Source organism: Somniosus microcephalus, unplaced genomic scaffold (assembly GCF_052327205.1).
Source record: "Somniosus microcephalus isolate GS21.2 unplaced genomic scaffold, FLI_Smic_1.0 unresolved_chr1, whole genome shotgun sequence".
NCBI lineage: Eukaryota > Metazoa > Chordata > Chondrichthyes > Squaliformes > Somniosidae > Somniosus > Somniosus microcephalus.
Genome location: NW_028225179.1, coordinates 132,781,086 through 132,809,081, shown reverse-complemented (window position 1 = coordinate 132,809,081; position 27,996 = coordinate 132,781,086). Strand labels below are relative to the sequence as shown.

General features: G+C 47.7%; 1 protein-coding gene across 2 annotated transcripts in view; it reads left to right on the top strand.

The window, feature by feature from the left end:
- Positions 1-27,996, top strand: part of LOC147095868 (gamma-aminobutyric acid type B receptor subunit 1-like) — a 162,414-nt gene that overhangs the window by 36,949 nt on the left and 97,469 nt on the right. For both annotated transcript variants that reach the window (XM_085974875.1, XM_085974876.1), the window contains exons 3-7: positions 5,156-5,326; positions 6,608-6,709; positions 8,308-8,373; positions 25,224-25,415; positions 26,544-26,792. In XM_085974875.1, coding sequence (XP_085831001.1) covers positions 5,156-5,326; positions 6,608-6,709; positions 8,308-8,373; positions 25,224-25,415; positions 26,544-26,792 — 780 coding nt within the window. The remainder of the gene's footprint in view (positions 1-5,155; positions 5,327-6,607; positions 6,710-8,307; positions 8,374-25,223; positions 25,416-26,543; positions 26,793-27,996) is intronic.

The following is a 27,996-nucleotide window of genomic DNA, read 5'->3' as shown; positions in this document are numbered from 1 at the left end:
CAGAGGGAGAGAGAGAGGGGCAGAGGGAGAGAGAGAGGGGCAGAGGGAGAGAGAGAGGGGCAGAGGGGGAGAGAGAGAGAGAGGGGCAGAGGGGGAGAGAGGGAGAGAGAGGGGCAGAGAGAGAGAGAGGGGGGCAGAGAGAGAGAGAGGGGGCAGAGAGAGAGAGGGGCAGAGAGAGAGCGGGGGACAGAGAGAGAGAGGGAGACAGAGAGAGAGAGGCAGAGAGAGAGAGAGGGGGGCAGAGGGAAAGAGAGAGAGGGAGAACGGGACAGAGAGAGCGGGGGAGAGAGAGAGTGAAAGAGAAGGACAGAGAGAGAGAGGGGGGGACAGAGAGAGAGAGAAAGGGGCAGGGGGAGAGAGAGTGAAGTAACCAGTGGGAGTGGTGCCGGCTGCCTCTTGCTTTCTGCTGGTTGAAGCTGGCCCTTAGCTTGAATAATTGGAAGATCTTTGAGCCCATCAGGGGTCACCGTGCCGACTGGCTCTCATGCAATTTTCACAGGGTAGCGCACTCTGACTAACCTTCCACTCTTTGATGCGGCGTTGCTTAGCAACGCTGGGTGCTTGGCAGCAATTCAACTCTCAAGATGCTGATTAGCTGAGCTGAGCTATTCTGTAAATGGAAGGCTCGAAGCCCCCACCACGGAGAGAGCACACCGTGCACACAGACCCTTGTTTCTCGCAGAATGGTGCTCTGAGGGTCTGAGACAGCAACAACAACTTGTATTTATATAGCGCCTTTAACATAGTAAAACGTCCCAAGGCGCTTCACAGGAGCAAATATCAAACAAAATTTGACACCGAGCCACATCAAGAAATATTGGGACAGGTGGGTAGGTTTTAAGGAGCGCCTTAAAGGAGAGAGAGGCAGAGAGGTTTAGGGAGGGAATTCCAGAGCTTAGGGCCCGGGTAGCTGAAGGCACGGCCGCCAATGGTGGAGTGATTAAAATCGGGGATGTGCAAGAGGCCAGAATTGGAGGGGCACAGAGATCTCGGAGGGTTGTAGGGCTGGAGGAGGTTACAGGGATGGGGAGGGGCGAGGCCACGAAGGGATTTGAACACAAGGATGAAGATTATAAAATTGAGGCGTTGATGGACCGGAAACCAATGTAGGTCAGTGAGCACAGGGGGTGATGGGTGAACGGGAATTGGTGCAAGTTAGGATATGGGCAGCATGTATGGCGCGGTGTCTGAGACCCCTATATTGCGCCATGTGAAGCCCGTGAAGAGGTGAGACCCTTACATCAAAAAATGCAAGGTCCCCTGCAGTAAGATCTTGTGTGATGACGCACCCAAGGGGGGTAAGACCCCTTGCATCCCTCCTCCCCCCGCTCTCCCGCACTGGGCCACCCAGTTGTTAGGGGGCTTGTGTCACTGAGCATGATCCCGTGACCGAAATGTTGTAGTGGTAGGGGATAGTATTATTAGGGGGATAGATAGAGTTCTCTGCAGCCAAGAGCGAGAGTCCCGTAGGCTGTGTTGCCTACCCGGTGCCAGGGTTAAGGACATCTCCTCTGGGCTGGAAAGAAACTTGGAGTGGGAGGGGGAGGATCCAGTTGTCGTGGTCCATGTTGGTACCAACGACATAGATAGGACAAGGAAGGAGGTTCTGCTGAGGGAGTTTGAGCAGCTAGGGGCCAAATTAAAAAGCAGAACCACAAGGGTAATAATCTCTGGATTATTACCTGAGCCACGAGCGAATTTGGCTAGGACAAATAAAATAAGAGAGTTAAATGCGTGGCTCAAAGACTGGTGTGGGAGAAATGGGTTTTGCTTCCTGGGACACTGGCACCAGTACTGGGACAGGAGGGAGCTGTTCCGTTGGGACGGGCTTCACTTGGCCAGTGCTGGGACAAGAGTCCTGGCGGATCATATAACTAGGGCTGTAGAGAGGGCTTTAAACTAACTAGTGGGGGGGAGGTTCCTAGAGAGCAAATAATACAAATGACAACAGAGAAGGTCATAGACTTAGGTAGCAGTGGGGAAATTAAAAACCAGAGCGTGTCAGGAAGGGGTAGAAGGTGTGGAGTAAAAGGTAAAGTAATAAAAAGGGCAATAGCAGGAACTAAGTGTCACAAAACATATTTGAAAGTTCTCTATCTGAATGCACGTAGCATTCGTAACAAAATAGACGAGTTAAAGGCACAAATAGCTACATATGGGTATGATCTTGTGGCCATTACAGAAACATGGCTGCAGGGTGACAATGCCTGGGAATTAAACATACCAGGTTATTTAACAATCAGGAAGGACAGGCAGGAAGGAAGGGGAGGTGGAGTGGCTATGTTAATAAAGGAAGGAATCACTGTAATACAGAGAAATGATATTGGGTCAAAGGATCAGGATAATGAAACAGTTTGGGTGGAGATAAGGAATAATAAGGGGAAAAAAACACTAGTGGGTGTAGTATATAGGCCTCCGAACAGTCGCAACTCTGTTGGACGGAGTATCAATCAGGAAATAGCTGAAGCTTGTAATAAGGGAACATCTATAATTATGGGGGATTTTAACTATCATATAAATTGGACGAATCCAAATTGGGCAGGGCTGCCTTGAGGATGAGTTCATTGAGTGTATTCGGGATGGGTTTCTTGAGCAGTATGTAACTGAACCGACCAGGGGGCAAGCAACATTAGATCTGGTTCTGTGTAACGAGACAGGATTAATTAAAAATGTCCCAGTAAAGGATCCCCTTGGAATGAGTGACCATAACATGGTTGAATTCCATATTCAGTTAGAGGGTGAGGAGGCTGTATCTCAAACAAGCGTGCTAAGCTTGAATAAAGGAGACTATGAAGGTATGAGAGCGGAATTGAGTAAAGTGGATTGGGAAAATAGGTTAAAGGATAAGACGATACATGATCAGTGGTGTACATTTAAGGAGTTATTTTACATATTCCAAAAAAAGTATATTCCACTGAGAAAAAAAGGGTGTAAAAGAAAAGACAGCCATCCGTGGCTAAGTAAAGAAATTAAGGATAGTATTCGACTAAAAACAACGGCATATAAGGTAGCCAAATCTAGTGGGAGGATAGAGGATTGGGAAAACTTTAAAAGACAGCAAAAAATAACAAAAAGATTGATTAAGAAAGGGAAGATAGATTATGAAAGTAAATTAGCAAAAAATATAAAGACAGATAGTAAGAGTTTTTATAGTTATATAAAAAGAAAAAGGGTGGCTAAAGTAAATGTTGGTCCCTTAGAGGATGAGACCGGGAAATTAATGGTGGGAAATATGGAGATGGCAAAAACACTGAATGAATATTTTGTATCAGTCTTTACAGTAGAGGACACCAAGAATATCCCAACACTTGACAAGCAGGGGGCTATAGGGGGGGAGGAGCTAAATACGATTAAAATCACTAAGGAAGTAGTACTTGGTAAAATAATGGGACTCAAGGCGGATAAATCACCTGGACCTGATGGCTTACATCCCAGGGTTTTGAGGGAAGTGGCGGTAGGGATTGTGGATGCATTGGTAATAATCTTCCAAAACTCCCTGGACTCAGCAAAGGTCCCGGCAGACTGGAAAACTGCTAATGTAACACCCTTATTTAAAAAGGGCAGTAGACAGAAGGCTGGAAACTATAGACCGGTTAGCCTAACATCTGTGGTAGGTAAAATTTTGGAGTCCATTATTAAGGAGACAGTAACAGGACATTTGGATAATCATAATTTAATAAGACAAAGTCAGCATGGTTTTATGAAGGGGAAGTCATGTTTGACAAATTTGCTGGAGTTCTTTGAGGAAGTAACATATAGGGTGGATAAAGGTGAACCAGTGGACGTAGTGTATTTAGACTTCCAAAAGGCATTTGACAAGGTGCCTCACAAAAGATTATTGCTTAAGATAAAAAATCACGGGATTGGGGGTAATATTCTGGCATGGATAGAGGATTGGCTATCTAACAGAAGGCAGAGAGTTGGGATAAATGGTTCATATTCAGACTGGCAATCAGTAACCAGTGGTGTTCCGCAGGGGTCAGTGCTGGGTCCCCAACTCTTTACAATCTATATTAACGATTTGGAGGAGGGGACCGAGTGTAACACATCAAAGTTTGCAGATGATACTAAGATGGGCGGGAAAGTAGTGAGTGAGGAGGACATAAAAAACCTGCAAGGGGACATAGACAGGCTAAGTAAGTGGGCAGAGATTTGGCAGATGGAATACAATACTGGAAAGTGTGAGGTTATGCACTTTGGCAGGAAAAATCGTAGAGCAAGTTATTATCTTAATGGCAAGAAACTGGAAAGTACTGAAGTACAAAGGGATCTGGGGGTCCTGGTGCACGAAACTCAAAAGGTTAGTATGCAGGTGCAGCAAGTGATTAAGAAGGCCAATGGAATGTTGGCTTTCATTGCTAGGGGGATAGAATATAAAAATAGGGAGGTATTGCTTCAGTTGTACAAGGTATTGGTGAGACCGCACCTGGAATACTGCGTACAGTTTTGGTGTCCATACTTAAGAAAGGACATACTTGCTCTCGAGTCAGTGCAAAGAAGGTTCACTCGATTAATCCCGGGGATGAGGGGATGGACATATGAGGAGAGGTTGAGTAGATTGGGACTCTACTCATTGGAGTTCAGAAGAATGAGAGGCGATCTTATTGAAACATATAAGATTATGAAGGGGTTGGATCGGGTGGATGCAGGGAGGATGTTCCAGATGATGGGTGAAACTAGAACTAGGGGGCATAGTCTTAGAATAAGGGGCTGCTCTTTCAAAACTGAGATGAGGAGGAACTACTTCACTCAGAGGGTGGTAGGTCCATGGAATATGCTGCCCCAAAAAGCTGTCGAAGCTACATCATTACATAAATTTAAAACAGAAATAGACAGTTTCCTAGTAGAAAAGGGAATTAAGGGTTACGGGGAGCGGGCAGGAATTTGGACATGAGTCTAGGTTCGGATAGGTCATGGCCCTGTGGGTAGCGGAGCGGGCCCAGGGGCCGTGTAGCCTGATCCTGCTCCTGTTTTCGTGTGTCTAATGCTGTTAGATTCAGGAGATAGTCCTGTCATAGTGGATTGGGCGGTTAGGATCAGATCAGCCATGATCTTATTGAATGGCGGAGCAGGCTCGAGGGGCCAATTGGCCTACTCCTGCTCCTATTTCTTATGTTCTTATGTTCTTATGACCCTCTGCTCTCCTCTCCCGCAGCTCTCGTACGGCTCCAGCTCTCCGGCTCTGTCCAACCGCCAACGCTTCCCCACCTTCTTCCGGACACACCCCTCCGCCACGCTCCACAACCCCACCCGGGTCAAGCTCTTCAAGAGGTGGGGCTGGACGAAGATCGCCACCATCCAACAGACCACGGAGGTCTTCACTTCGGTAAGGACCGCGTGCCAGCGAGGGGGGAGCCCCGCCACCCAAGGGCAGGATCGGCGCCAAATATCGGCGGTCGTCCCGATGGACCATCGCGTATAGATCGGCATCGAGAGTGCGGGGGGCGGGAAGGAGCGTTGATTTTGTTTTAATTCATTCTCAGGATGTGGGCAAGACCGGATGTTGCCCATCCCCGAGTTACCCCTTGAGAAGGTGGCGATACAACTGAGTGGATCGCTCGGCCATGTCAGAGGGCAGTTAAGAGTCAACCACTTTGGTGTGGGACACATATAGGCCCAGACCGGCTAGGGACCGCAGGTGAACCAGTTGGGGTTGTTCCGACAATCCAACGGCTTCATGTTTACTTTAATTGTTAGCAGATTTTTTTCTTCCTTAATTCCACTTCTCAAACTGCCCATGGTGGGATTTGAACTCGCAGTTCTACTGGATTATTAGCCTGTGGATTACTGGTCCAGTAACATAACCATTAAACCACCGTACCCTATAAGACCACAATGAGATTGTTTATGATATTATTAGGGACCTCCTGCTGGATCGGTCGGGTAATGCGTGTTGTACTGAAACCGCTGCTTTTACCATGTCAGGAGGTCCACACTCTCCACTGGGCTCGCTCTCAACCTCTCTCTTCGGCAACTCCCCTTTATTTCACAGCTGCCCTGGCCCCCTTGTCCATAGTCATCTTCTGTCTCATCCAACGGCGGGGGGGGGGCAATTTTAACCCTACTTGCTGGTGGGTGGGCGGTTACAATCGCCCTGGCTCTTACCTGTCCGAAAGCCGCCATGGTCGCAGCATCTGCAATTTTAACCTGCTCTCCTGAGCAAGGGGCAAGGACACGCGCCCGGAGCCAACGGGGTCTTTCTTTACACATGCATGTTGTGGCCCGATGACATCATTGAGACCGGACTGCAATTGTAACTCGGGCCTGAGCGAGGAATCCACCTGGAGTTTAAATTGGGGCCTTTTTGTCTTCCTTTTTCAAGCAGTGAGGGCCTCACGCTTCAACGGCCCTTAGATCCCAACCAATCGCTCGATCCCTCGTCCTCTCCCACTTCTGATCCCATTTCGCCCTCCCTTGGCCGTATTTTCACCAATTGGAACTTGGATGTCGGAGATGCTTAAATCCACCAGTGGTTTCGGGATTCTCCCGACGGACGGGCCTGGGATGAGTTTGGAGTTTAGCTCTCCCTGGTCCGAGCGCCCATCGCTCTTAGTGGCTCGTCTGAATTGCTCAGACTCCTGATCCTTTTCTCTGTTTCCTCCTCCAGACTTTAGATGATTTGGAGCAGCGCGTGAAGGAGGCCGGGATTGAGATCAGTGTGCGGCAGAGCTTCCTGACAGATCCTGGTGTTGCTGTCAAAAACCTCAAGGTAACCTCAGAGCCTTCGCAGCACATAGGCTGCAGTGAGGACTTATCATTGACTTTGACGCCCTGCACAGTACCAGACAGGAGCGAATCGTTCCCTTTTACCCGCTCTGTACATGTACAGGAGCTGACACTGATGCACACAGGCTGTACTGTATTAGAGGGGAGTGAATTATTAACCTATTACTCAGTGTGTACTGTACATGTACAGGAGCTGATACTGAGGCATATATAGGCTGTACAGTACCAGAGGGGAGTTAATTATTAACCGATTACTCAGTGTGTACTATACATGTACAGGAGCTGATACTGAGACACACGCAGGCTGTACTGTACCAGAGGGGAGTGAATTATTATCGTATTACTCAGTGTGTACTGTACATGTACAGGAGCTGATACTGAGACACACGCAGGCTGTACTGTTCCAGAGGGGAGTTAATTATTATTCTATTACTCAGTGTGTACTGTACATGTACAGGAGCTGATACTGAGACACACGCAGGCTGTACTGTACCAGAGGGGAGTGAATTATTAACCGATTACTCAGTGTGTACTATACATGTACAGGAGCTGATACTGAGACACACACAGGCTGTACTGTTCCAGAGCAGAGTTAATTATTATTCTATTACTCAGTGTGTACTGTACATGTACAGGAGCTGATACTGAGACACACGCAGGCTGTACTGTACCAGAGGGGAGTGAATTATTAACCGATTACTCAGTGTGTACTATACATGTACAGGAGCTGATACTGAGACACACGCAGGCTGTACTGTACCAGAGGGGAGTGAATTATTAACCGATTACTCAGTGTGTACTGTACATGTACAGGAGCTGATACTGAGACACACGCAGGCTGTACTGTACCAGAGGGGAGTGAATTATTAACCGATTACTCAGTGTGTACTGTACATGTACAGGAGCTGATACTGAGACACACGCAGGCTGTACTGTACCAGAGGGGAGTGAATTATTAACCGATTACTCAGTGTGTACTGTACATGTACAGGAGCTGATACTGAGACACACGCAGGCTGTACTGTACCAGAGGGGAGTGAATTATTAACCGATTACTCAGTGTGTACTGTACATGTACAGGAGCTGATACTGAGACACACGCAGGCTGTACTGTACCAGAGGGGAGTGAATTATTAACCGATTACTCAGTGTGTACTGTACATGTACAGGAGCTGATACTGAGACACACGCAGGCTGTACTGTACCAGAGGGGAGTGAAGTATTAACCGATTACTCAGTGTGTACTGTACATGTACAGGAGCTGATACTGAGACACACGCAGGCTGTACTGTACCAGAGGGGAGTGAAGTATTAACCGATTACTCAGTGTGTACTGTACATGTACAGGAGCTGATACTGAGACACACGCAGGCTGTACTGTACCAGAGGGGAGTGAAGTATTAACTGATTACTCAGTGTGTACTGTACATGTACAGGAGCTGATACTGAGACACACACAGGCTGTACTGTACCAGACGGGAGTGAGGAATCCTTCATTTCCCAAATGTGTTGTGCTGTGTAGGCAGGGCAAGCCTTGAATGGGTTTATAACCTAATGGATTACTTTTCCCCTTTTTTGCAGAGACAAGATGCCCGTATCATTGTTGGGTTATTCTATGAAACTGAAGCAAGGAAAGTCTTCTGTGAGGTATGAGCTCATTGGAAAAAAGGAACTTGCATTTATATAGCACCTTTCCCATCCTCGGGATGTCCCAGAGTACTTCAAAGCCGGTGAAGTGTAGTCACTGTTGTAATGTAGGAAACGCGGCAGCCAATTTGCACACAGCAAGCTCCCACAAACAGCAATCTGATAATGACTGGATAATCTGTTTCAGTGATGCTGGTTGAGGGATAAATATCGGCCCAGGACACCGGGGAGAACTCCCCTGTTCTTGTTCAAAATAGTGCTGCGTTATCTTTTACATCCCCCTGAGAGGGCAGATGGGGCCTCGGTTTAACATCTCATCTGAAAGATGGCACCTCTGTCACTGCAGCGCCCCCTCAGCACTGCACTGGGAATGCCAGCCTAGATTTTGTGCTCAAGTCTCTGGCGTGAGCTCGAACCCACGACCTTCTGACTGAGAGGCGAGAGTGCTGCCCACTGAGCCACGGTTGATGCCCATTGTCACATCCTCACCATCCTGACGTGACATGATACGGGGTGAGGACCTCGGAAGCAGCTGCCCCTGCAGAGCCCTGACTTACTATCTGCATCTCCACGGATCCTCGATCGGGAAATGCCAACCTCTTTGTGCCCCACTCCAGAGACTTGAGCACAAAATCTAGGCTGACCACTCCCAGTGCCAGTACCGAGGGAGCGCTGCACTGTCAGAGGTGCCATCTTTCGGATGAGATGAGTGAGACCCAACATGAGGTGTTGGTCTCCTGGTTGAAGAGGTAGATCTGCAGGAGCTGAGCTGGGTGCACAGAGAGCGGATGGTCTGCACGTGTGAGCCCGCCTGCTTAGGGAGTGCTGCATTGTCAGAGGAGCTGTTCTTTGGCAGATGGGCATTAACGATCCCATAGGAACATAGGAACAGGAGGTGGCCATTCAAACCCTCAAGCCTGTTCTGCCGTTCAATTAGATCATGGCTGACCTGTATCTCAACTCCATTTACCCGCCTTGGGTCCGTAACCCTTAATAACCTTGCCGAACAAAAATCTATCGATCTCAGTTTTGAAATTTCCAATTGACCCTCCCAGCCTCAACAGCTTTTAGGAGGAGGGAGTTCCAGATTTCCACTACCCTTTGTGTGAAGAAACATCAGCCCTGAATGGCCGAGCTCTAATTTGAAGGTTATGCCCCCTTGTTCTGGACTCCCCCTCCAGAGAAAATAGTTTCTCTCTATCTACACTATCAACTCCTTCAATCACCTTAAACACATTTCTATTCAAATAAGCGCGAGGAGTCCTCCTGCCCCGCCAGCCAACAGTCCTCCCTCAACCAAAAGATTACCTCGTCATTTATCTCATTGCTACCTGTGTGTGCAATGGCCGTGATTACCCACATAGCCAATGTCACCGCACTTCAAATTAATTCATTGTTCTTGAATACTGTAAGACAGTTCTGAAAGATGCGGTAACGTGCTAAATAAATACAAGTGTTTCTTTCTTATCTCTATACTGCCCCAACAAACACACCCAGGTCAGGTACAGCATGGGATATAACACAACATTTACACCCTGATATAACACACCCCTCACTGTAACACTCTGATATAACACACCCCTCACTATAACACTCTGATATAACACACTCATCACTGTAACACTCTGATATAACACACTGTTCACTGTAACACACTGATATACCACACTCATCACTGTAACACTCTGATATAACACACCCCTCACTATAACACTCTGATATAACACACTCATCACTGTAACACACTGATATACCACACTCATCACTGTAACACACTGATATAACACACACCCCTCAATGTAACACTCTGATATAACACACCCCTCACTGTAACGCTCTAATATAACACAGCACTCACTGTAACACTCTGATATAACACACCCCTCACTGTAACACTCTGATATAACACACTGTTCACTGTAACACTCTGATATAACACACTGTTCACTGTAACACTCTGATATACCACACACCTCACTGTAACACTCTGATATAACACACTGCTCACTGTAACACTCTGATATAACACAGCACTCACTGTAACACTCTGATATAACACACCCCGCACTGTAACACTCTGATATAACACACCCCTCACTGTAACACCCTGATATAACACACCCTCACTGTCACACTCTGATATAACACACCCCTCACTGTAACACTCTGATATAACACACTGTTCACTGTAACACTCTGATATAACACACTGTTCACTGTAACACTCTGATATACCACACACCTCACTGTAACACTCTGATATAACACACTGCTCACTGTAACACTCTGATATAACACACCCCTCACTGTAACACCCTGATATAACACACCCTCACTGTCACACTCTGATATAACACACCCCTCACTGTAATGCTCTAATATAACACAGCACTCACTGTAACACTCTGATATAACACACCCCACACTGTAACACTCTGATATAACACACCCCTCACTGTAACACCCTGATATAACACACCCTCACTGTCACACTCTGATATAACACACCCCTCACTATAACACTCTGATATAACACACTGTTCACTGTAACACTCTGATATACCACACACCTCACTGTAACACTCTGATATAACACACCCCGCACTGTAACACTCTGATATAACACACTGCTCACTGTAACACTCTGATATAACACACTGTTCACTGTAACACTCTGATATAACACACTGCTCACTGTAACACTCTGATATAACACACTGTTCACTGTAACACTCTGATATAACACACTGCTCACTGTAACACTCTGATATAACACACTGTTCACTGTAACACTCTGATATACCACACACCTCACTTTAACACTCTGATATAACACACTGCTCACTGTAACACTCTGATATAACACACACCCTCAATATAACATAATAGCAAGATACTGCGGATGCTGGAAATCTGAAATAACAACAGAAAATGCTGGAAAAACTCAGCAGGCCAGGCAGCATCCGTGGAGAGAGAAACAGTTAATGTTTCAGCTCTGGGACCCTTCATCAGAACTGGAAAAAGCTGGAGATGTAACAGATATTAAGCAGGTGCAGAGACAGGAGGGGGTTTAGGAGGGGAGGAAGGAATTGAAAGAATATACTGTGCTTATGTAAGAGGCAGGAAAGATAAAATGTTGCAAATGGGAATGGCAAAATCATACAGCATGAAAAATGGGGGCAGGGATAATTATCTGAAATCGTTGAACTCGATGTTGAGTCCAGAAGGCTGTAAAGTGCCTAATCGAAAGATGAGGTGCTGTTCCTCGAGCTTACGTTGAGCTTCATTGGAACAATGCAATAGCCCGAGGACAGAGAGATCAGAGTGGGAGTGAAGCGGTGAATTAAAGTGACAGGCGACTGGAAGCTCAGGGTCACCCTTACGGACTGAATGGAGGTGTTCCACAAAGCGGTCACCCAATCAGCGTTTGGTCTCCCCAATGTAGAGGAGACCGTATCGTGAGCAGCAAATACAGTATACTAAATTGCAAGAAGTACACCTGGAAGGGGTGTTTGGGGCCCTGGACAGTGGGAAGGGAGGAGGTAAAAGGGCATGTGTTGCATCTCCTGTGCTTACATGGGAAGGTGCCAGGCGAAGGAGAAGGGCTGTTAGGAGTGATTGAGGAGTGGACTAGGGTGTCGTAGAGGGAGCGGTCTCTTCAGAATGCTGAAAGGGGAGGTGAGGGGAAGATGTGTTTGGTGGTGGGATCACGTTGGAGGTGGCGGAAATGGCGGAGGATGATACGTTGAATGTGAAGGCTGGTGGGGTGAAAGGTGAGGACAAGGGGAATACTATCATGGTTCTGGGAGGGAGGGGAAAGGGTGAGGGCAGAAGTGCAGGAAATAGAACGGACACGGTCGAGGGCCGTGTCAACCACAGTAGAGGGGAATCCTCGGTTGAGGAAAAAGGAAGACATGTCGGAAGCACTGTTATGGAAGGTGGCATCGTCAGAACAGACATAGCGGAGACAGAGAAACTGGGAGAATGGAATAGAGTCCTTACAAGAAGCGGGGTGGGAGGAAGTGTAGTCCAGGTAGCTGTGGGAGTCAGTGAGCTTGTAGTGGATGTTTGTCAAAAGCCGATCGCCAGAAATGGAGATGGAGAAGTCAAGGAAGGGAAGAAAGAGTCAGAGATGGACCATGTGAAAGGGAGGGAAGGGTGGAAATTGGAAGTAAAGTGAATGAACTTATCTAGTTCAGGGCGAGAGCAGGAAACGGCACAGATACAGTCAGCGATGTACCAGAAAAAGAGGTGAGGGAGGGGGCCTGAGTAGGACTGGAACAAAGAATGTTCCACATATCCCATGAACAGGCAGGCATAGCTAGGGCCCATGCGGTTTCCCATAGCAACACCTTTAATTTGGAGGAAGTGAGTGGAGTCAGAGGAGAAGTTGTTCAATGTGAGAACAAGTTCAGCCAGGTGGAGGAGGGTGGTGGTGGATGGGGACTGGTTGGGCCTCTGTTCAAGGAAGAAGTGGAGCGCCCTTAGGCCATCCTGGTGGGGGATGGAGGTGTAGAGGGATTGTACGTCCATAGTGAAAAGGAGACGGTTGGGGCCAGGAAACTGGAAACTGTTAAAGTGATGGAGGGCGTCGGAACAGTTGCGAATGTAGGTGGGAAGAGACTGGACAAGGGGAGAAAAAATAGAGTTGAGATAGGAAGAGATAAGTTCCATGGGGCAAGAACAGGCTGAAACAATGGTTCTACCAGGGCAGTCCTGCTTGTGGATCTTGGGAAGGAGGTAGAAGCGGGCTGTGCGGGGTTGGGGAACTATGAGGTTGTCGGCCATGGAGGGAAGATCTCCAGAGGACAGTCTTGGAAACAATGGCTTGATGTTTGCTAGTCCTGGTCCAGCCGGAGGTGGGAGGTGGTGTTGGAGAGTTGGCGTTTGTTAGATCCGTGTATTTTTGATGTAGTGTGTCCTGCAATAACTAGACACGAGACTGCAGGAACAATCAACAGGTATTTACTGGATGAGGGTTACTCTAAAAACTAAACGTACAGATCCCTACTCAGGGTTTATATACAGGTGTGGTCACTGCTGGTACTACAGTATACAGGAGCTGTAAAAAGTAGTTCTCCCCTTAAAGGTACATACACTACAATTCCTCCCCTTTTAGATTGACAGTACCATAAAATTCATTTAACAATTAACACTTTTAACATGCACATTAACTGAAAATAGTCCATTTATAAATTCAGTCTTTGGGGCGGCTTCCTGATCCTTTCTGGATAGCACCTTTCCTGAGTGTCTTGTTCTTGGTGCGGAGGCCCCCTGTCGTCAGTTGGTTCATCAGCTTCCGATGCTACTGTTTCTGGGGTAGATGCTACCTGTATGTCGGGTTCATCACCAGGTGCGCGAGACATGGGGTTGACTCGTTCCTGTGACTCTAGGATCTGGTCGACATGGCATCTCACAATGTTCTCCCCAACATCCACTGTGTACATTAGTGGCCCCTGCCGTGTGCATATCGTTCCTGGTTGCCATTTCTCTGTTCTGTAGTCGCGGGCCAAGACTGGTTGCCCTACATTGAAGCTCCTTGTCGGCTTCTCATTGATGTGCTGGAATTGCTTATTCTCAACATCTCTTCGTACATTTGGTCTGAGCAAATCCAGACGAGATCTCAACCTTCGGTTAAAGAACATCATGGCCGGGGTCTGGTTGGTGACTGCATGTGTCGCATTTCTGTAGGCTAACAGGAAATTGTCCACCTTATGCTGCAGTGGAATGTCGTCATCGCACATGGCCCTTACTGCTTTCTTAAAGGTTTGTACGAACCTCTCAGCCAATCCATTTGTGGCTGGATGATACGGGGCGGATGTGTAATGCCTTACCCCATTCCTTTTCATGAATCTTCGAAACTCTTCGGACACAAACTGTGGTCCGTTATCAGAGCAAATCTGCTCTGGCAAGCCGTTCCTGGCAAATATGGTCCGTAGGACTGCAATAGTTTTCTCCGTGGTGGTGGACGACATTTTGATCACCTCAGGCCATTTCGAGTGCGCATCCACGGCTATTAGAAACATTGAGTCCATGAATGGACCAGCAAAATCAATATGCACCCGTTGCCATGGAGATGAGGGCCACTCCCATGGGTGTAGAAGGGCATGTGGTGGTGCATTTTGGACCTTCTGGCATCCTGAGCAGCTCTTTGTCAGGTCCTCGATTTGCTGATCGATCCCCGGCCACCACACATAAGTCCTAGCAAGGCTTTTCATTTTCACCCCTCCCAGATGGCCTTCGTGAAGCTCATTGAGCACTCTCTCCCTTAACTTGGGTGGAATTACCACTCGGGATCCACACATCAAGGTCCCCTGGCATACTGACAGCTGTTCTCTTCTGGATGAGAATGCTGGCAACAGTGAGTCGCCATGTGTTGGCCATCCCTTCACCGTCAAGTCATATACCCGAGACAGTGTCGGGTCATTTCGGGTCTCCTTCTCTATATCAGCGTTAGTTACTGGCAAGCGTTCAATTATAGTCTTTGTAGCCGTTGCACAGTCATCACCGGCATGCCCTTCTTTGGATTAAAGATGGAGACAAGTGGTTGGTGGTCCGTCAGCAAGGTGAACTTCTGCCCGTGCAGATAATGGTTGAACTTTTTCACTCCCCACACTAGGCTGAGGGCCTCCCTGTCAATCTGGGCGTAGTTACGCTCGGCTGAGGTTAGTGACCGAGACGCAAAGGCTACCGGCCTCTCCGAGCAGTCCGGGAACTTCTGCGACAGCACCGCTCCAATGCCATAGGGTGATGCATCACAAGCCAACCGAATTGGTAGTGCTGGGTGGAAATGAGCCAACACCTCTTTTGATGTGATCAATTCTTTGCACTTCTGGAAAGCTCGTTTACATTCGTCATTCCACTTCCATGGTACCCCCGTTTGCAGTAGGGTGTTCAGTGGGTGTAGTACTGTAGACAAATTCGGCAAGAACTGATGGTAGTAGTTCACCAGCCCGAGGAACGACCTCAGTTGTGACACATTTTCTGGTGCTAGAGCCTTGACTACTGCCTCAATCTTTTCAGGGGACTTATGTAACCCCTCTTCATCAATCACGTGGCCACAATACGAGATCTGCTTCTGGAAATACTTGCATTTGTGGCGATTTGCTCGGAGCCCATATTCCTTCAATCTAGTGAGCACCTGCTCCAGGTTGGCAAGGTGAGCACTGTCATTTTCGCCCGTGACCAGGATGTCGTCCAAATAACACTGGGTCCCTGGAATCCCTTGCAGGACTTGATCCATTGCCCTTTGCCAAATAGCCAGAGCTGATGCTACCCCGAACACCAGCCGGTTGTATTGGTAGAGACCTTTATGAGTGTTGATCGTGAGGTACTGTTTTGAGGCTTCTTCTACCTCCATTTGCAGGTACGCCTGGGCCAGATCAATCTTAGTGAAGCATTTCCCTCCAGATAGCGAGGCAAAAATATCTTCACTGTCACCTTAAAGTCCCCACAGATGCGAACTTTCTTTGGTTCGCCAGGCGTATTACTCAACGACCTCTTCATTACAGGAACGATGGTTGTGGCCCACTCGCTCCAGTCCACTTTGGACAGTACTCCTGAACGTTCCAAACCTTCCAGCTCTGCTTCGACGGCTGGGCGGATCGCATAAGGCACTGGTCTGGCCTTAAAAAACTTTGGGCTTGCATTTTCCTCTATTTTGATCGTCGCTGTTATGACTTTTAGTGTTCCAAGTCCCTCCTGGAACACTTCTTGTGCGTCAGTTAGCATTTTTGACAGTCGTCCAGGTGTGGCGTCGTCATCCTTTTTGGCATCTACAGTCAGTGCTTGTATGGAATGCCAATCTAGCTGTATCTTCCGGATCCATTCATATCCTAGTAGTGGTGGTCCTCCATCTGGCAATACATATCGGTCCATTTTTCGTGTTTCCTTACCGTTATATACAACGTTCACCCTTATTTTTCCTTTGGGGTAGACTTTTTGCCCCGTCTACATCTTCAAGACAATCTCTGTATCTCTCAAGGGTATATGTGAGAATAGCCGCTTGTAGTCCCTTCGGTTTATGACTGTTAGGGCTGATCCTGTGTCCAATTCCATTTTCACTTGGACTCCAGCTATCTTGAGCGTGACCCAGATAGTTTGATGATCCTCCGTTTGGATCACCTTATGTAGTTTCAGACAACCCAGCTCCTTGCTTCCGGAGTCTGTATCACTTTTCTGTTCGTCTGAACTACTCTCCGTCACCTTATGTGCCTTCTTGTACTTCTCCTGTGGAGATTTCTTGCTGCTGGTTTTCTTTCCCGACCTGCAGACTCTTGCTATGTGTCCTACTTTTCCACACTGTCTGCACACTTTGTCCTTAAACCAGCAATCATTATGGTCGTGTGTTGTTCTGCCGCAGCGATAACACTTCACTGTTCCGTATGACATTTCATTTGTGCCATATTCTTGCGGTCTCCGTTGTATCTCTGCAGTGCCCCGTGCGGCTGCTTCGTGTGATACTGCCATGCTGAAAGCCTTTTCCAGCGTAAGGTCCTTTTCAGGTAAAAGCCGTTTCTGGGTTCCTTCACTTTGAAGCCCACACACAAACTTGTCCCTTAAGGTATCTGCCAGTCCCGCTCCAAACTGGCAGTGTTTCGATAGCTTACGCAGTTCCGTTAAATACTTAGCATTACTTTCATCTTTATGCTGGTTCCTTTTCTGAAACTTAAATCTTTCTGCTTTCAGCAGCGGTGTGGGGTTTAAGTGGTTCTGTAGGGTTGACATGTTTCCAAAATCCTTGTCCACTGGCTTCTCTGGGGTTACTAGGTTTCGCAGTAAGCCATGCATTTTTGCACCCATGGAATTCAACAATACCAGCGTTTTCCTCTCATCTGGCACTTCATTCGTCTTGCAGTACACTTCTATGCGTTCAACATATGTCGTCCAATCTTCGACTTCATTGTCGAATGCTGTGATACTGCCACTCTTCGGCATCCCTGGGTGTGGTTAGACTGGTTCAAAATGGCGTTTTCCCGCGCTTCCCTTCTTCTCCGCTGCGGCTCAAAATGGCGTTTTCCCGCGCTCTCCCTTCTTCTCCACTGCGGCTCAAAATGGCGTTTTCCCGCACTCTCCCCGCTGACGCTGTTCACCCCTTGAACACCGGCTGCTCTCTGCGCGTTTTCTTTCATGCCTCTCTCTCTTCTCCCGTCGATGCCGTTCGGTCCTGAACACTGGCTGCGCCCTGTGCGCTCTACCCTCTCTCTTCTCCCGTCGACGCCGCTCGGTCCTGAACACCGGCTGCGCCCTGTGCGCTCTACCCTCTCTCTTCTCCCGTCGATGCTGCTCGGCCTTTTCTGTGCCGTCGGTCGGCTCTAGCCATCGCTGTCCGGGAAGGGTCTGCACCGTACCTGTTGCCAGCCCATTTCGCTGGACCACCGTGACTGGAGAACCAAGCCCAGCTCTCAACAGTCTCCCCTGCGATGCTCAATCTCTGCTGGATGACTGGGCGGTTGCTCGTGGTCGACGCCCATGCTTCTGGCCTCAACTTTCTTCCACTGTTCTCCAGGAGCGAATCCCTGGGAGGTAATGCAGAGTTGCAGGTAGGTTCAAATCTGCCTCGTCGCCACTGTTAGATCCGTGTATTTTTGATGTAGTGTGTCCTTCAATAACTAGACACGAGACTGCAGGAACAATCAACAGGTATTTACTGGATGAGGGTTACTCTAAAAACTAAACATACAGATCCCTACTCAGGGTTTATATACAGGTGTGGTCACTGCCGGTACTACAGTATACAGGAGCTGTAAAAGGTAGTTCTCCCCTTAAAGGTACATACACTACAGCATTCAGCTTCCGCACGGTAGAGGTCGGTCCGCCAAACAACAACAGCACCACCCTTATCAGCAGGTTTAACGATAATGTTAGGGTTGGATCGGAGAGAACGGAGTGCTGCAAGTTCAGAGGGAGGTAGGTTGGAGTGAGAGGGGAGCAGAGAAATTGAGACGGCAGATGTCACGTCGGCAGTTAGCAATGAAAAGATCTAGAGAGGGTAAGAGTCCAGAGGGAGGGGTCCAAGTAGAACGAGAATTTAGAAAGCGGGAGAAAGGGTCAGCCATGCGGGGGGAGGACTCCTGGCCAAGGAAGTGGGCACAGAGATGAAGGCGACGGAAAAAGAGCTCAACATCGTGCCGAGCTCGAAATTCATTGAGATGGGGGCGTAAGGAGATGAAGCTCAGGCCTTTGCTGAGGACTGATCATTCGGGATCAAAGAGGGGAAGGTCAGAGGAGATAGTGAAAACACGGCAGGGGTGAGATTGGAAGAAGGGTTGGGATCAGAGGAAAGTGAAGGGGAAGAAGGTTCCGGAGGGGCGTTGGTGTTCAAGAGTTGATGAAGCTTGCGATCCTTGACATCAGAAAGGAAGAAAAAAAGTTTTTTGTTGAAACGTCAGATGAGTCGAAGGATGAAATGGAACTGTGGACCCGGACAGCTTTGAGATAGAGTGCGTCGGTGCTGCTGAAGAGAGAGGTCGAGAGTGTTCATGTGGCACCGCATGGCGTTGAGCGTGGATCTCAAGATGCAGCCAGAGCAGTAATTCGAGGAACAATGAATATCGAGGAGATATTTGTAATCCTGGGTGGATCCGAAACATGAAGGGTGGAAGTTCAGTTGGAATCCACGTGGAATAACTCGGAACCGGAGACAGTTACTGAGGAAAGAGGTGTGGCTGTGAAACCTGATCAAACATGAGAAGGGAAACTGAAAGCAATGAAGATGAACAAGGTTGAAGAGACAAACAGAAATCCTGTCGGAGAGAAGAGCAGAACTTCTTCAAGTTGGGCATTCCTAGAAGAGAGGTGGCAGTGAACCAAACACTAATAGAATAGCAAAAATACTGCGGATGCTGGAAATCTGAAATAAAAACAGAAAATGCTGGAAATACTCAGCAAGCCAGGCAGCATCTGTGGAGAGAGAAACAGAGTTAACATTTCAGGTCTGGGACCCTTCATCAGAACTGGAAAAAGCTGGAGATGTAGCAGATATTGGCCCAGAAATTAGTGTCCCAACGCACGAGTAAGCACCGTGTACTCACGCGTGGGACCGATGGAATTGTCGGTTTTCTGCATGCACAGCGCATGCGTGGGAAACCGGCATTTCCGATTCTCTGAACCAAGGGGTTCAGAGGTCGAACGCGTGCGTGCAGGAGTCTGCGCGCACGTTGAACTTCCTTTTCTTTTCCAGGTTTGCCCGTGCGTGAAGGCCTCCACTTTTTACACTTTAAAAAACCAGACGTAAGGACTTATTTTTAAAAGGTAAGTGGTCTATTAATTAAAATTTGAATTTTTTTTCCACAGCTTTATTATTTTTAAAGACTTTACAGTAAGGTAAGTGTATTTTTAGCCCTGATTTTTTATAAAATTATTTTTTTCAAAAATTTAAATTATTGTTTAAAATAGTTATTTAAAGTTATTTATAGTTCATTTAAATAGAGTGATTTTTAAAAAAAAAATTATTTCAAGTTTAAGTACTGTTTTGGGCGCCCGGAGTTTTCATGAGTTTGACAGTTCTTACTGTCAAACTCATGAATGAACTTTTGCAACCTCCGATTGGTTGCCCTGTGCTCACGTGATCCCAGCTGACGCATCGCACTAAGTACGCCGCTGGATCACGCAAGCACAGCGCGCCGGGAGCTGAACCAGGCCACAGACAGGAAATCCACGCAGGCCCAGGCTTCAACTGCCGGCGCGCTAGGTAAGTGTAGGTCGGGGGCTTGCACCCGCGGGAAGCCCCCGACATGAATTTCTGGGCCATTAAGCAGGTGCAGAGACAGCGGGTGCGGGGGGGGGCGGGTTTAGGAGGGGAGGAAGGAATTGAAAGAACATTCTGTGCTTTTGTAAGAGGCAGGAAAGATAAAATGTTGCAAATTGGAATGGCAAAATCATACAGCATGAAAAATGGGGGCAGGGATTATTATCTGAAATTGTTGAACTAGATGTAAAGTGCGTAATTGAAAGATGAGGTGCTGTTCCTCGAGCTTAAATTGAGCTTTATTGGAACAATGTAATAGGCCGAGGACAGAGAGATCAGAGCGGGAGTGAAGCGGTGAATTAAAATGACAGGCGACCGGAAGCTCAGGGTCCCCCTTACGGACTGAACGGAGGTGTTCCACAAAGCGGTCGCCCAATCAGCGTTTGGTTTCCCCAATGTAGAGGAGACCACATCGTGAGCAGCGAATACAGTATATTAAATTGCAAGAAGTACAAGTAAATCACTGTTTCACCTGGAAGGGGTGTTTGGGGCCCTGGACAGTGGGAAGGGAGGAGGTAAAAGGGCATTTGTTGCATCTCCTGTGCTTGCACGGGAAGGTGCCAGGCGAAGGAGAAGGGCTGGTAGGGGTGATTGAGGAGTAGACCAGGGTGCCGCGGAGGGAGTGGTCCCTTCGGAATGCTGAAAGGGGAGATGAGGGGAAGATGTGTTTTGTGGTGGGATCACGTTGGAGGTGTCGGAAATGGTGGAGGATGATCCGTTGAATGTGGAGGCCGATGGGGTGAAAGGTAACACTCTGATATAACACCCCCTCAATGTAACACTCTGATATAACACAACCCTCACTGTGACACCCTGATATAACACACACCCCTCACTGTAACACTCTGATATAACACACCCCTTACAGTAACGCTCTGATATAACACACTCTGCACTGTAACACCCTGATATAACACACCCCTCACTGTAACACTCTGATATAACGCACCCCTCACTATAACACTCTGATATACCACACACCCCTCACTATAACACTCTGATATACCACACACCCCTCACTGTAACACTCTGATATAACACACCCCTCACTATAACACTCTGATATACCACACACCCCTCGCTGTAACACTCTGATATAACACACCCCTCACTTTAACACTCTGATATAACACACCCCTCACTGTAACACTCTGATATTACACACCCCTCACTGTAACACTCTGATATTACACACCCCTCACTGTAACACTCTGATATAACACACCCCCTCACTGTAACACTCTGATATACCACACCCTACTGTAACACTCTGATATAACACACCCCTCACTGTAACACTCTGATATAACACACCCCTCACTGTAATACTCTGATATAACACACCCCTCACTGTAACACTCTGATATACCACACCCTACTGTAACACTCTGATATAACACACCCCTCACTGTAACACTCTGATATAACACACCCCTCACTGTAACACTCTGATATACCACACCCTACTGTAACACTCTGATATAACACACCCCTCACTGTAACACTCTGATATAACAGTCCCCTCACTGTAACACTCTGTTATAATTTAGATTAGCAATGAAGAGGAGCAAGGAACATTCTCAAAATCAAATCAAAAAATCAAATCAACTTTTATTGTCATTGTTAGTGCACAAGTGCAGTCCAACGAAATGTAGGCTTGCGGCTCCCGAGAGTGTACATTTAGATTAAGACATTTAAACATTCAACATACATTTGGCTTGTAATACATTAACATAAACATAACCATAATAAAGTGCATTGGCAGATGTGCAGGCTTTAGAGTTTATTTGTGGTGTTCAGTAGGATGATAGCCCTGGGAAAGAAGCTGTTCCTAAATCTGGTCGTACGGGTGCGAATGCATCTGTAGTGTCTCCCAGATGGCAGGAGGGCGAACAGACTGTGGCTGGGGTGGATAGGGTCTTTGATGATGGACCGTGACCTCCGTAAACAGCGTTTCTGGTATATGTGCTCTATGGTCGGTAGCTGGGTGCCGGTAATGCGTTGGGCAGTTTTGACTACCCGCTGCAGGGCTTTCCGGTCATAGTAGCTACAGCTGCCATACCATACTGTGATACAGTTTGTCAGGGTGCTCTCTATTGTGCAGCGGTAAAAGTTAGAGAGGATCAGGGGTGACAGGTTACATCCCTTCAGCCTCCTTAGGAAATATAGGCGCTGCTGGGCCTTCTTCACCAGAGAGGAGGTATTGAGGGACCAGGAGAGGTCTTCCGTGATGTGGACTCCGAGGAACTTAAAGCTGTCCACCCTTTCCACCACAGCCCCATTGATGTGGATGGGGGTGTGACTTCCGCCTTTAGACTTCCTGAAGTCCACAATGATTTCTTTGGTTTTCTTGATGTTAAGGGCCAGGTTGTTATCGGCGCACCACTTCACGAGATGCTGGACCTCCTCCCTGTAGGCTGACTCATCGTTGTTGGTGATCTGGCCTACTACCGTGGTATCATCCGCAAACTTGATGATGGTGTTGGAACCATCAACAGCCACACAGTCGTGGGTGAAGAGGGAGTAGAGGAGGGGGCTCAGCACACATCCTTGTGGGGCCCCCGTGTTCAGGGTCGGGGGGAGGGAGGTGTGGTTACCTAATTTGACAGACCAGGGTCCAGTTGCAGAGGGAAGTGTTCAGGCCAAGAGTTTCTGGAATTCTGGAGTGGAACTTCTAAACTGGAATAGGGCTAACTTCAATGGGATGCAAAAGGATCTAGCCAGGGTAAAATGGAACCAAAGACTGACAGGAAAAGCTGTAATGGAACAATGGGTGATCTTTAAGGAGGAGTGTTCCAGGTACAGGCTAGGTACAATCCAAAAAGAGGGAAGGGTAAGGGAACCAAAGCAAGGGCTCCTTGGATGATGAGGGAGATAGAGAAGATGATGAAACAAAAAAAGAGGGTGTATGATGAATGTCGGGTGAGTTCTTCAAGGGAGAACCAGACCAAATACAATAAGTTGAGAGGGGATGTGAAGAAGAAAATAAAATTGGCAAAGAGAGAATATGAGAGTAGAATGGCGGTTAACATAAAAAGGAACCCAAAAATCTTCTACCGACATGTAAACAGTAAGCAGGTAGTAAGAGGCGGGATGGGGCCTATTGGAGACAATGAAGGTGATATAAGCTTAGAGGTGCAGGGCAAGGCTAGAATACTCAATGAGTACTTTGTATCAGTGTTTACTAAGGAGGTGGATGCTGACAAAATATCGGTAGAAATGGAAAAGTTAGAAGCAATGGAAGGGGTGAAAATTGATAGACAGGATGTACTAGAAAGGCTGGGTATGCTTAGAGTGGATAAGTCGCCTGGTCCCGATGGCTTGCATCCCACGTTGCTAAGGGAATTGGGGGAGGAGATAGCGGAAGGGCTTGCCATAATTTTCCAATCTTTCCTAGATGCGGGGGTGGTGCCCGAGGATTGGAAAGTGGCAAATGTGACACCATTGTTCAAGGAAGGGTGTAAGGACAATCCTAGCAACTACAGGCTGGTCAGTTTAACATCAGTGGTGGGTAAAGTTTTAGAAACAATAATCAAGGAAAAAATTAACGGGCACTTGGAGAGGTTTAAGCTAATTAAGGAGAGCCAACACGGGTTTGTAAAAGGCAGATCGTGTTTGACTAATCTAATAGAATTTTTTGATAAAGTAACAGGGAGGATTGATGCTGTCTACATGGATTTTCGGAAGATGTTTGACAAAGTACCACATAGAAGGCTGGTTAACAAAATTGAGGCTCATGGAATAGGTGGGTCAGTGGCAGCTTGGATAAGGAATTGGCTTAAGGACAGAAAACAGCGAGTTGTGGTAAATGGCTGTTTTTCAGACTGGAGGATGGTAAAAAGTGGTGTTCCCCAAGGGTCAGTGCTGGGGCCACTACTTTTTTTGATATATATAAATGACCTGGATAGAGTAGAATTTCTAAATTTGCTGATGACACCAAACTTCGGGGTGTGGCAAGCAGTGATGATGATACAAATCGACTGCAGCAGGACATAGAAAGGCTAGCAGAATGGGCAGACAAGTGGCAGATGGAATTTAATACAGAGAAGTGTGAGGTGATGCATTTTGGCAGAAGGAACAGGGAAAGGTAATATACACTTAATGGCACAGTTTTAAAGAGTGTGCAGGGACAGAGGGACCTGGGAGTTAATGTGCATAGGTCCCTGAAGGTGGCAGGATATATTGAGAGAGTGGTTAACAAAGCATATGGGATCTTGGGCTTCATAAATAGAGGTATTGAGCACAAAAGTAGAGAAATTATGTTGAACCTTTATAAAGCACTGGTTAGACCACAACTGGAGTATTGCATCCAGTTCTAGTCACCACACTTTAGGAAGGATGTGACGGCACTTGAGAGGGTGCAGAGGAGATTTACCAGAATGGTTCTGGGGATGGGGGATCTTAGCTACAAGGACAGGTTGGAGAAGCTGGATTTGTTTTCATTAGAGCAAAGGAGGTTGCGGGGTATTTGATAGAGGTGTACAAGATTATGACGGGTTTGGATAGGCTAGACGGGGAAAGGCTGTTCCCACTAGTTGACGGTACAAGGACCAGGGGACACAGATTTAAGGTTTTGGGAAAGAGATACAGGGGGGACGTGAGGAAAAACCTTTTTACGCAGCGAGTGGTGATGACCTGGAACTCGCTGCCGACGGAAGTGGTGGAAGCGGAGACACTCAATGTTTTCAAGGGGAGACTGGATAGGCACTTGAGGGAAATAAACTTGCAGGGCTACGGGGATAGAGCGGGGGAATGGGACTGACTGGATTGCTCTACAGAGAGCCGGCATGGACTCAATGGACCAAATGGCCTCCTTCTGTGCCATTATGACTCTATGGCTCTATAACACTCCCCTCACTATAACACTCTGTTATAACACTCCCCTCACTGTAACACTCTGTTATAACACTCCCCTCACTATAACACTCTGTTATAACACTCCCCTCACTATAACACTCTGTTATAACACTCCCCTCACTTTAACACTCTGTTATAACACTCCCCTCACTTTAACACGCTGCTATGATGTACTCTGCTAATGACTCTCCCAGTTAATTCCGCAGTGCCTTCCCTACAATGGCTGTGTGTCTCTCTGCTGCAGGTGTTCAAGGAGAAGCTGTATGGTAAGAAGTACGTTTGGTTCCTGATTGGCTGGTATGCTGACAACTGGTTCAAAATCCAGGACAACAACATCAACTGTACGGTGCAGAACATGACCGAGGCTGTGGAGGGCCACCTCACCACCGAGATCCTCATGATCAATCCCACCAACACCAGGGGAATTTCCAAAATGGTGAGGCCTGTTTCACCGGGGCTGGTTTTGTAAAATTTATTCCTGGGATGTGGGCATCACTGGCAAGGCCAGCATTTATTGCCCATCCCTATTTGCCCTTGAGAAAGTGGTGGTGAGCCGCCTTCTTGAACCGCTGCAGTCCGTGTGGTGAAGGTATTCCCACAGTGCTGTTAGGGAGGGAGTTCCAGGATTTTGACCCAGCGACGATGAAGCAATGGCCGATATATGTCCAGGTCGGGATGGTGTTTGACTTGGAGGGGAACTTGGAGGTGGTGGTGTTCTCATGCACCTGCTGCCCTTGTCCTTCTAGGTGGTGGAGGTTGTGGATTTGGGAGGTGCTGCCAAAAAAGCCTTGGCAAGTTGCTGCAGTGCACTTTGTAGACGGTACACACTGCAGCCACGGTACGCCGGTGGTGGTGGGAGTGAAAGTTTAAGGTGGTGGATGGGGTGTCAATCAAGCGAGCTGCTTTGTCCTGGATGAGCTCATTTCGTATTTAGTGGAACATTCTTTTCCCCAGTTTCCCTCTGTGTTCCTGAAGCCGCTGGCTCCTGTTCGGGGGTTCGGGAGGGGATGGGACGGGTTCCTCTGGTTACCATCTGCCCTCCGCTACCCCAGCCCCAGTGCCCGTTCTTCCTGTCTCGGCCGCGCCGTGACTGTCACCACAGCCTCTTCCAGCAAGCGAAGGCATTAGATCTGAGCCTGGTGCTGTTCTCATTAGCACTTTCTAGCAGGATCGTTGGAATATTGATCAGGAACAGAACATAGGAAGGAACGTTGGAACAGGAGGAGGCCATTCAGCCCCTCGGGCCTGTTCCACCACTTAATTACATTATAGCTGATCTGTATTAGAACTTACCCTCTCTAGTGTGAGCACAGATTCCCCACCGTGGTGTGAGCAGAGGGTCTAGAAAGGTGGGGGGTGACTAAGAGTTGAGTGGGGGTTGACTGGTGTGAGCGGCTGGGAAGGACGAGATCGAATGGAGGGACTGGTGGTTGAGTGGGGGGGTGACTGTTGCTTGACAGCGTAATGCGCGAAAGGGACACGTTGGATTAAAAGTGTTACCTTGACCAGTTGGGCGCAGTGTGAGCTAACCCATTTATCTTTTCCGCTGCGACTCCACCCTCAGACCTCCCAAGAGTTCTTGGAGAAGCTGCAGACAGTGATCAAAAAGTCGCCCGAGGAGACTGGCGGGTACCAGGAAGCGCCGTTGGCGTACGATGCCATCTGGGCACTAGCTCTGGCCCTCAACAAAACAGCCCAGGAGCTGGAGAAGAAGCAAGTGCGTTTGGAGCAGTTCAACTATCGCAGCCAGAACAGGGACATCACCGATGAGCTTTACAAAGCCATGAATTCCTCCTCCTTCGATGGGGTCTCGGTATGTGCGTGTGTGTGTCTGTGTGTGTGTCTGTGTGTGTGTCTGTGTGTGTGTGTCTGTGTGTGTGTGTCTGAGTGTGTGTGTGTGTCTGCGTGTGTGTGTGTGTGTGTGTGTGTGTATGTGTGTGTGTCTGTGTCTATGTATGTGTCTGTGTGTGTGTCTGTGTGTGTGACTGTGTCTGTGTGTGTATGTGTGTCTGTGTGCGTGTGTGTGTATGTGTGTCTGTGTCTGTGTCTGTGTGTGTGTCTGTGTGTGTGTGTCTGTGTGTCTGTGTGTGTCTGTGTGTCTGTGTGTGTGTCTGTGTGTGTGTCTGTGTGTGTGTGCATGTCTGTGTGTGTGTCTGTGTGTGCATGTGTATGTGTGTATGTGTCTGTGTGTGTGAACATATGAACATATGAACATAAGAAATAGGAGCAGGAATAGGCCACTTGGCCTCTCGAGCCTGCTCAGCCATTCAATAAGATCATGGCTGATCTTGGGCTCAAAGCCACTTCCCAGCCCGCTCCCCATAACCCTTCACTTGCTTATCTTGCAAAAATCTGTCTATCTCCACCTTAAATGTATTTAATGACCCAGCCTCCACTGCTCTCTGGGGCAGAGAATTCCACAGATTTACGACCATCTGAGAGAAGAAATTCCTCCTCATCTCATTTCTAAAAGGGCGACCCTTTATTCTAAAACTGTGCCCCTGCGTTCCAGATTTCCCCACGAGGGGAAACATCCTCTCTGCACCTACCTTGTCGAGCCCCCTCAGTATCTTATATGTTTCAATAAGATCACCTCTCATTCTTCTAAATTCCAATGAGTATAGGCCCAACCTGCTCAACCTTTCCTCATAAGTCAATCCCCTCATCTCTGGAATTAACCTAGTGAATCGTCTCTGAACTGCCTCCAATGCAAGTATATCCTTCCTTAAATAAGGAGACCAAAACTGTACGCAGTACTCAAGGTGTGGTCTCACCAACACCTTGTACAGTTGTAGCAGGACTTCCCTGCTTTTATACTCCAACCCCCTTGAAATAAAGGCCAACATTCCATTTGCCTTTTTGATTACTTGCTGTACCTGCATGCTAACTTTTTGTGTTTCCTGCACAAGGACCCCCAGGTCTCTCTGAACTGTAGCATTTTGTAATCTCTCTCCATTTAAATAGAAATTTGTTTTTTTATTTTTCCTGCCAAAGTGGATAACCTCGCATTTTCCCAC